Here is a 10,807-nt window from a genome sequence, read left to right on the forward strand (position 1 = left end):
GCGGACACGACCTTACTTTATTAGAAAGTTACCTTTTGAAGCCTAGTAATTGATAAGTTGAAATTTTACCGTTTCGTTTCTATTTTTATGGAGGGGACACTGACAGGAAATTCGAGTTTGTAGTTGACGAATATTTTACGCTGTTATCCTTCCAAAGCTGTTCACATTTAAACGTTTCGGCCGCTTTTTGGGACATTATCGATGACGTGATCTTCTTCATCCCTCTGTTGTTCCAAGCAATTCATTTCACACCATCAAATTAGTAGTACTCAAATGTTCTATATTTCAGCGCACTAACATTTAAGAACACAATGTCTAATTGAATTCACGTGAAAACGCCCGAGACGGATCAGTCAAGTCCAATAAGCAAAGCACAGGTGGCCCCACCTTCTCTTGGCCTAAAGTGGAGGACAACTGCCGGGATGACACAGTTGAAATATAAAGTAAAAGGAAACATCCTATCTTGACTGCGTCATTGCCGAATAACTACGCACAAACTTGTGGCTTATCCGCATTCATACCCATGACCTACTTTACCACAGAGTTACAGCGAACAAGCCATAGCCGCGCGTGTTTCTCTACTTTTATTTTAGTATTAAACAAATGTAAATAAGAGTATTGCGGTGTTGGGAAGTGCTCAATAGTGGTACTAACATAAGAAATAAAGTTTAACGCCAAAGTTTGTTTTTGTTAGGTTTTTGTTTTTAGAGTTTTTTTTTAACAACCTCAGTTACCTAAACATTTATTAGAACACCTTATCCTCAGTTTTCTCTTTAAATTATAGAGCTTGGGGATTATCAAGGGTATGAGGCTGTTTTAGGTGTCGTGTTAAGGAACCCACTCGCATATATTGCCACAGCGACGTGGATCACTCAAGGCGAAATAATTGGGCACTTACCGCGAAGGCGGTCTGAGGCACGTAGATGTCCAGATAGAGGCAGTCCTCCTCCCCGATGACCCTGTTTTCGGGATATGAGCTCCACTGGAGACAGTGCCTTCTCGTGCTTTGGAAATAGGATGAATCCGACCATGGCTCTGGTCTCTCTGGAAGCTTTAAAAATAGCACACGTTAAGCATGTCTTATACGCACACATCGGCGTGGTTTCACAGGTTGTTCAAGGAGACGTGAAGTCAAAACAAAGAGCACGGTCGGTATGCTCTTTGTATGCGGCAACAATGAGGATCGATTGCACAGCACTCAGCATTCTCACTAAAATGAAAACGCGATGAAGATAAATTACAATATGTACAAACAGGTCACACTCTGAGGCATCACTAATAATAATGACGCGCATCGCTGGTACCACAAAGGGTGCATCAGGGTTTTGATTAAATAATGTACCCAAGGATTTAGCCAGCTTGCTGTGTACAACACCAATGAATATCGAGTTCCTCGTAGTATTTAAAGAACTGTTGGTTCTCCTCTTATACCTAAGCAAAAAACGAAGAAAGGTAGAAGAGGACAGCAGCACACGGTACCTGTGTTTGGGGGCGTAATAGTAAAATATGAGTTACACCCAATTAGCTGAACTAGCCATTTTGATTGAATTTTGGTAAAAAATAGTGATATCCCTAAACTAGATTGCGAGTCATAGTTTTGCGCTAACGCTTTCGAGAATTAACTGAACCACGAGAGTCACAAATAGCGGACGCACTTGCAATCCGTATTGGTGGTAGTGTATAACTGGCCATCTGAGAGCGAACTGCAGCTCTGCTCGTAGTTTGGAATAGTTTTTGACGACTTCCTCTCAGACCTGCTGACAGTAGTCTGTCCAATACAGGCATTACAGCACCCAAACACTCACTTAAAAAAAGAACGGAATTTTTAGTTATACGACTGAAACATATGCCATATTACCCGTCTCATTTGAAATCTGAAAGTCTTAAAATTACAGTTTTATGAGTCGACTTCAAAACTTTGAGAGCTTCAATACAATTTCCCAAATGTTAGGCACCTGTTTACACAAAAAGCAGACACCATATTGCCGGCTTTTGTGTGAGACATTCATTTAAATGAGATCATGTTGATTACAAAAATATTAGACAATGAATGAATGGTAGACAGTCATGACAAAGCATAAAACTGATTTGTGTGTTCTTCAAGGTGAATAATATACAATATATCATATAGTTATTTCATATAATATTATGCAATATGAGTGATACGGTGTTTTTTTTTTTCATATGGGTAGGCTCGAAAGGATATGTCATAATTGTGGCCCTAAAATTTTGAAGTGACTGAAAGGAGCCGTTGCGGAGCAATTGATATGTGAAGAGAGAAGAACGATAGCCTGGGACACATTTATTTTACTGCAGATGCCGATGACTTTAGCTTTTATAAATTATTTGGCTAAAGCTCTCATCTGCCACGAGAGTGTTCCGCAACTGTTCCTTGAGCCGTTACAGTGACGTGGTTGTTTCAGATCACTCGACGATACACCAAGAAGCGAACTGCGTGGACGTGTCTTCGGTCTTAATGCGAAAGCATTAACTGTCCCATGGAGCGAACCGGCGTTCACAGATCTTGAAGCCGAACGGCACATAAACTATCCAGTCCCCCGTCCCAATGGAGCCAAGCCTGTCGTCCGTAGCAGCGCTCTGATGGATAAGCTCCCATTGGCTGGCGCGCGCGTCATAGTTTCAAGGAACAAGGCTCCGCGCGGCGAAGTTCCCAATACAGCAACAAGAGAAGCCGGCACCAAAGCGGCGCGGCGGCAAGGCCGCCGGAAGAGGAAGCCGCTGGCCGCAGAGCCCGCACGGGCAAACTCCGGAAAGGCTCGACGGCCGAGCTCAGCGCGGCGCGGCCACTTGACGAGTGCTGGCGCTCGGCCGTCGACCGCAATCGCCGCTACAGCCAAACTTGGCGGTCCACGCAAGTACGGCGGAGTTGAAATAAGGGAAGAACGACATTCATGCTTCCGTATTCAAAACTCATAAAAAGTGCGCAGGTGTCTTTTTAGTTTTGTGTTTTAAGTCATCCACCAGCAGAATTTGGGCTGTGTTATGTTTATTGTCGATTTTTGTTTCTATTAAAACACGTCTGCCACAAACCGCACTGGAAAAAAAAAGATGTACGTTTCTAGTAGTTGTTATTGTCGTCGCTATCATAAAACAGCGATAACAAAACAATATCTGTGCATTGTCTTTATCGTTTTTTTTAATAAAGAGGCCAACACTGCAATACATGTAGTCCCACACCTATACTCTGTTCCACCTTACGATAGACTGTAGAGGACGCTACCAGCTACCGAAGTGAATGCATTGCCGCTTGAAAGAGGATTTTCGAGAAGGGCGCAGGTGACACACAGGACGCATAATCAGGTGACACGTTCTCGGTGTTAGATTGGCTGGGATGGGTCGTCGCGTCCCCTCGGGTATATCATAAATTGAACCCACGTATAGAAATGCAATCAACGTGAGAGCTCAAGAAAGAGGCGTTTTGCCCAATGCCGTTGATTGCCGATGAAGCGCGGTGGTTCAAGGCATGTGTCTGTTGGAGAAAAAAGCAGCATTTCCCGCGTGTGTCCCTGAGCTAGCAGCTCACGCGGATGCCACGCGAAAGCACTGGCCCCGAACACTCTTTTTTCTAGTTTTCACTTAACATTTCGTTGCTATTCTGGTACTTTGCAGTATAAAATCTCGTAACTTCTAGTGTGTTCTTGTCAATAATGCTCTTGGCAGCGTAACATATAATGTCGCCCATCTAAATCGCCCATCTAATTCCGCGTTGAACCCACATTTGGCACGCAGAAGAATTGCAACCCATCTTGGCGTGAATTCTACTCGCACTCGGTCAGTGCCTCGCGTAAGATTGTACCAGACTTGTAAGCACAGGTCCCGCAATTTATGTCTATTACGATAGAATGTGTGAGCTCTAAGCCGGCGCCCCATCACAACCCAGGTGTGCTCACTAGGATTGATATCTGACGAGTTAGGTAGCCTGGACATCAACGGGAATTTGTCATCATGCTCTTCAATTCACTGTAGTATAAGTGTGGCCTATTGACATGGAACATTGTTCTGTTGGAGGCTCCCAGTTCCGGTGGAGAAGGCAAGAGACGGACGGGTGTAACTGGTCAGCAGTGACCTTGACATCACGATCTATCATTTGTCAAAGTGGCGAAATTAGGCAGCCTTTCCCATTACGCTCACAAGTAGTCGTCAAAATTATCCTTTTGATTCCTGACTGCCGTTTTCCACCATCCGCACCAGAAGATAGTAGGTAACGTGGATGCGCGTCGTTTAGCCGCACTGATTCCCCGAATGTGTGGGTGGTCGTAATGTTTCGGGTGATCAGTGCATAAGAGAGGCCTGCGCTGGCGTCATTAGTTCAGTCGCCCCTTCGGCACCTTAGTAAGATATGATATCCTCTCGTTTAAGCGCAGGTACAAGTCATCCTAATTAAACGTGCATTTGCAGTTTTCGCGTCAGTTCATTTCCTCATATCTGTGGAAATGTACACCCCCACAAACTGCATACGTTTCTGGTATGGAGTTTGAGGCAGAGGAGAAGCCGGGAGCAGGCGACGACTTCAGAACACCGAACTCTGGTTGGAATGATAAGTGGGTGGACGCGAAGCTATAGCTGCCTTCGTTTCTACCCAATCTTTGAAGCTGCTCGAACGTCGAACGCCGGCGTCCTGAGTTTGGCGTTCTCGTTCGTACTCGTTCTAAGAATGAGTACAAAGACATCTAACTTTCGAAGGCAGCCTACAAAGGGAAGCTAGCACGCGCAAGAAACGCGTCGTGGTCCTGTGGTTTTGCTTTGTTTGTGTGTGTGTGTGTGCCTCATTGAACTAGACGGTGATAAAAACACGCAAAGACGACGAGCGTGATGACATTGCACTTTTGGCGCTGCTTGATGGACACCATTGGATGGTGGCATTTTGCTGAGTTCGGACACAATGTGAAACGAAGATAGACCGCCAGGAGCCGTTTCTGGGGTGCACGGAGTCTCCCTTACTCTTTTGTCACGCACCATGCGAATGAGTTGATAAGATAACGGAATATCTAAAGTCAGACGCCATGCGGTAATCACCGGGTGAAAGTGCCGCAACACTCGACGCACGCTTATCGCTGTGCGCTACGCGAGGGGCTCCAATATCAACTCCCTCCGTTCAGAGATATGCGCTTGGGCGGTCTAAACTCGGATTTGAGCAATCATCAGGTTCGTAGATATGTTTTTCTAAGACCTTCTCTTTCTTACGGTGATTCTTTTAGCATGTTTTCTTCTTTTTTATAGAGCTAAAAAATAAACGTCACTACGTAAGCGCGCGCCGCGGAGGTTTTGAAGCCATCAGATTAGTCTGCACGAAAGTTGGCGCGCGCGCAGGACATTATCTGAGAATTAGGAATCTACAACTTCGCAGTGTAACGCAATTTGAAGTTTTGTTTAAATATGCACAGCCCTTGCCGGCCTTGCGGCCATCACATAAGCAACCTACTTCTGCGTAGGATCACTACCCTAGCGGGTGCACATTGCCTCTGGGTAATTTGGTTTTGGTGCTTCAGTGAAAGCCAGCATCTCATCTGAAAGGGTTTGTATATTGGAAGCGCACTCCTCCAAGCTGGAGCTCGAGCAATTAACCTTCAAAATAAGGCACCACATAATATTTATATTTTATAATAATAAACGCCTTCAACCTGCTTTTTTAACGTAAGGTGACGGTGCGAAATAGAACAACAAATAACGGCAGTGCTCCGAAGTATATGTGAATTATTATAAATGAGGAATGTGAATACACATTCAAGTTATTAACAATTTCAAAAACTTTCGCTTAAATTTTTTTTAAATTTGTTTATTTAGTATTTTATTTCGTAATAGTTGTAACCTGTCGAGCTTCAAAAAATTTGAAGCACATCTACGTAGCTTTGTGAAGATTTTTATATTCAGGCACAATACACGTGCTCGTTGTACCTGACGGCCTCCTCAGAGTAACATTTTTGTTTAAAAATTTGTTGCTACAAAGAGTGATCGAATTTTTTGTTTGAATGAACATTCAACGGAGAGAACTAACAATGTCCTAACATTATTACTCCAAAATCAATTTTATATAAGCAAATTGACTACCTGTGCCGTGAGCTCTTTAAATCTATCTAAGAGCTTCGTTGACGTTACGCTAGTAAGTAAATATCATACAAATAGCCCTCATCACACGCGTTAGTGAAAACGAAGTAGAAGACAACACAGTAACATAGTTCCTCATAAAAGTAGCGCGTTTATAAACTGCAGGTAACGACGTCCCTCTTTCTTGTCATACCCCAACATTTTGAACCATAATCGTAAGTTATAAATAAAAAAAAAATCATCGACTTTCGAGTAAAAAAAAGCGCGTTAAAAATGACCGCATCTCCAGGTGGTGAATGATGTTGATTGGGGCGAAGCTCTGGTAGTGCTGATCATACTGATTTTATTGTTCATAGGTAGTGCTGATGGTGCTGATATTCTTTTTATTGCTCATAGGAAATGCGGAGTTCCGGGTTGCGTTTCGACTTCATTATTACTGCTTTATGGTCGGTGAAATGCAGAGCCAGTGGTTCTTCTAGCGGATCACCTTGGATCCACTGGAAGCCGTGGGAACGCATCTCCACCGCATAAGTCAACGGCCCATGTCAGAAAGAGAATGTGTGGTATGGATCGTGGTTATGTACGCATTTCAGCATTTGACCGCACCGCCCTCTCGTCTATAAACGCTGAGCGAATGCATGCCAAGTTGAACGCGATTATATACGCATTTGACCGCAGCGCCCTCTCCTGTATAGATGTTGTGCGGCTACATGCAACGTTTCATCCGTGACATCCCCAGCTCTTGAGTTACTACCACATCTCAGAGCTCCCTACTTGTCCCGCAGTCGTGGCCAAGTGGTTAAGGCGATGGACTAGAAATCCAGTGGGGTCTCCCCGCACAGGTTCCAATCCTGTCGACTGCGCAAACTTTTTTTTCTTTTTTTAAGAAGACAGATTGGATGGCAATCGATGTAAGCACGGACGCCGGACAAGGCTAGACCCTAAGGAGCTTCGCTCCTAAAACTACACGTTACGACGTGCCATTTACCTTCTCATGCCCCGAAATTTCGAAACCACAATCATAAGTAACATGTCACGAAGGGATCGGCTTTCCAGAGGGTATCCCATTTGCTATTTAGAATATTGCAACCGGAAATCCAATATTTGAAATTATCTTATTTTGTGAGCATCGTAGTCAGTCACTGACAGCCTACAAAATGCGGGGTGTGGCCAGCTACAAGCATCCCATCATCGCTCGTGACCTGATAAGATTCAAGCATTTGCTGATAAAAAACGCGGAATAACTGATCACGGAGAAAAAAAGAATATCAGGAATATAATACGACACGTCCAGCGTTCTTTAAGTTGACAGTGACCATAGACACTTTGAGGTATAGACTTGTAGCACGCCGCTTAGCGGTTGTGCTTCTGGTGTTGCATATACATTGTATGTAATGTTTACGCTTTAGTCAAGTTCGGTATGGACCCATATAATGGGACTGCCTGCCTCCTGCCAAATATTAATTAGTAAAAACCTCGCTCCTTCAGCATATGGTTCGTATGAGCTGCCTGACCGCCCGCAAAGAATGGATTGCTTCAGGGTCCACGAGGTTTTTGTTGCAAATAGATGATTACAAGCTATTGAATTGCATTTAACCGAGAGTTTCCTTGCGAAGGTGTGTTTTCATGAAGAGGGCTTACAGATTTTGATAAGCGGCAAACCAGTATGGCCCCGTACGCACCTTGGTTACAGCCTGTTTAGGATTTACTACAATAATACAAGCTGAGAGTATCATCAGTAGCACAAACACGCAAGCCTACGCCTACCAATTCGTACTAGCATATTAATAAGGCCGTACTAGATGTAGGGTTGAAAACGCAACAAAACGCATATTCGAACTCTACTAATTTATACTCAGCCCACTTCAACATGAGGTCTGCAGTAGAAGCTTCTCCCACGAATTGTAACGAAATACTCGTGTTACTACCCTACAAAAACGCACCATTTTTCTATCTTCAGGAAATGGGACACCCGAAACACGCACCTACATAACCAGATGTGTTTGCCTGGAAATCTTATTAGGGTTATATATCTTGTGTAATTGCCAGTTCGACGGTGTCTCTCACCTGGCATGGTGCAGTAATTCGCTAGAATAGGGCTACTGACGCAGCAGCCCTGTTCTCTTGGGCGGAGCTTTACCTATTGTGAGAAGAGCCTCTCCTACATATCTTATATTGCGGCATTTTATAGCTAAAAGTATTCAAACAAGCAAGAATCAAAACAAATGACTAGAGTTAAACAGACAACTACAGTGGTACTGATGTGCCCTCTTAAACTTATTTTTGTCTGTTTATCTCTTGGTTATTGAAAAGGTATCTCCCTCTTTCAATATTTAAAGCAGTAATTGAGAAAGTGTTTTCTATAAGTCTATTTGACATGAAACATGTGAGAAATTTGAAAACACGGAATCCGCTTTAGAATATTATTGGTTATGGGCGCTTGTAAAATCGTTTCGCTCTGTGTATTAGGCTTGTAGCTATCGCTTAACTTTTCTAGCATATATGCGCAATAAAACAAATCAGAATGTCGTTTCTCCGGAAACCACGAATACTTGTCGATCGCATGCATTGTATTTAATGACGCCTAATTTCACCGAAATTTTTTCTATCCCATATTTCTGGTACGAAGTACTTGGTTTAGACGATAGGAATAAAAATGTAAGTTAATTATTCGTACAAATGGGGCAAGAAAACATTTGTCTAATATTACTGGGCCAGTATACCTTCTGTAGAGGGACAGTTTAAGAGACGCAGAGCGCGGCCAGACCGCAGCCGTTAAGATTCTGCAATCGGACAATAAAAATGTAACAAGGACTAATCATGAAACAAGACACGGGAGCATAAAAAGCAATGCCCTGCATTTCTGAAGTTATCAGTGACTAGAGAAGAAAATAGGTTAACTCATTTAAAACCACGGTAAATTGCCAATTCTCAAATCATCCGTTCAAACGCTTTTATTTTCCTACGTAACTTGCGTATGAAGAAATATGACACATCGAAATGTGGCCATTAGTTGTTTCGTAAAAAAAAAAAAAAATTGAGGTTAACATAATGTGAGAAAAACATACTCCAATTTCATTTCTCAACAATACATGTATACGTGCGGAGGCGTATAAACACTGAAACGTCTACAGCTATGTCAAATTAAACGGATAAAAAAAAATTGTATATATAAAATGTGCCCCACACCCACAGCTATTACATCTGAAAGTTAATGTACTCTAACTGACGTTGTCTATGTTCGGTTCGTCGGAGAGTTAGCTTCCGTAACACGTGTGATTTTCAACGAAGGAATGCTTATAACGGTGAGGCACAGATAGTACACCTCACATTCCCAGCAGAATACTTTCCTTGTGTTCCACCTTGGGTTTGTCATAGCCTCGACTGCAGTTCCCCTACATTTAGAATTTTTGTGCACCTTGTTGGGAACATAAAACGTGTACGCCGGCTCAGGGCAGCCTTGGAATGTATAGTGATGCTTACCGAGAACTATCTTAAAAGGAACGCCTATACCATGATTTGAAGTGTCCCAAAAGCTTTTCTGGTACAAAAATATGCCACAATACAGATGAACTATGAGGACAATGCCATCTTTGTTATGAAGATTGATGCAAGCAGTTAACCATCTTAGATAAGTGCAGCGACCGTACTAATGACAATTTTCGACAGCCCACCAGCTTGCAATAAAGCTTAATAAACCTACATTGTAACTGAAACTAAGGTAGTGGAACTTGATTCGCCTCAATAAATTTGATTTCTTGACGACTTTTCGAAACTATCGATAGTCGGCGTTCGATGGCCCATGGGCGCGGTCAGGAAAGAGTGAAGCTGAAAGCAATATTTACCATAGACCAATATTTTTTTTTATATATATCGCATGACAGATTTAGCAATCCTAAGCCCTCATTTTATAAAGTCCACCTTTCAGAGAACCCTGCAGACTACAGGCAATAACAGCTGTCAGAACTCACCTCAAATCGCCGCCATCCTAGCGGGGGTCGAGCGTACCGAATTCCTCGGAACGCGTAGACCTGCACGCTAGTCACCAAGTCTTGAAGGAGCGCTTGCACCAGGTCTCCCCTAACAGTTCCGTAGCTAGTGGAAACTGCCCTGGAAGACGACTCCTGAAAGTTTCCTACGTGGAGAGTCGCCAAGAACACGGCGATCGAACACAGAATCCACATCCAGTTCCGCACGGCAGCCATCCTTCTTTCTTCTTGAGATCTGTCCAAGTGCAGACTTCGAGACCGGTGTAGTTGACGAGCTGTCCGCGGTGAATCTCCCGCCGGCTTTTGACGTTGAATTATCTCAGGATGTCCTCTTAAGACTTGTCGAAGTGCAGAGTACGCGACCGGTGTGCTTGGCGAGCTGTCAGCGAAGAAACCCTCCGCGGCTTTTGCCGTTTAAATATATCTGGACTTGAGCACGTCGCGTGCGTAATCTCGTTTGCTTTGGAGCATTTTTCTCTCCCTAGAGTCGCGGTGAGCGATAAAGAGTCGGTGGTGACGCGACCAGTTCCTGATATCGCGAACATTTCGCGTAAGTCGGGCTTTTGGTTTGAGTCTTTCCGTAATCGCGCGTTCGACTCAAGATATTAACAAATATCGGTGAGCGAGCTCGAGTGTTCTTCCTTGGGTGCGAAAGAGGCGATTGTTCGTGAAGAAGATCCGACCGTGGCTATCATGCTATGCTCATTGACGTATGCTTAACACTTCGTATTTTGAGATAAAATAGGTACGAG

At 43.6% G+C, this 10,807-nt stretch overlaps 1 protein-coding gene across 1 annotated transcript in view; it reads right to left on the reverse strand.

Moving 5' to 3' along the window:
- The window catches only part of LOC8038218 (venom carboxylesterase-6), a 32,606-nt gene extending 22,098 nt beyond the window's left edge, over positions 1-10,508 (reverse strand). Inside the window, exons 1-2 of the mRNA XM_002400069.5 lie at positions 10,038-10,508; positions 899-1,051 (exon numbers count right to left, since the gene is read on the reverse strand). Coding sequence (XP_002400113.3) covers positions 899-1,051; positions 10,038-10,271 — 387 coding nt within the window. The 5' untranslated portion in view covers positions 10,272-10,508. The remainder of the gene's footprint in view (positions 1-898; positions 1,052-10,037) is intronic.
- Between the last annotated feature and the right edge of the window lie 299 nt (positions 10,509-10,807).

The sequence above is a fragment of the Ixodes scapularis genome, unplaced genomic scaffold (genome assembly GCF_016920785.2).
Source record: "Ixodes scapularis isolate PalLabHiFi unplaced genomic scaffold, ASM1692078v2 PGA_scaffold11__112_contigs__length_91849675, whole genome shotgun sequence".
Lineage (NCBI taxonomy): Eukaryota > Metazoa > Arthropoda > Arachnida > Ixodida > Ixodidae > Ixodes > Ixodes scapularis.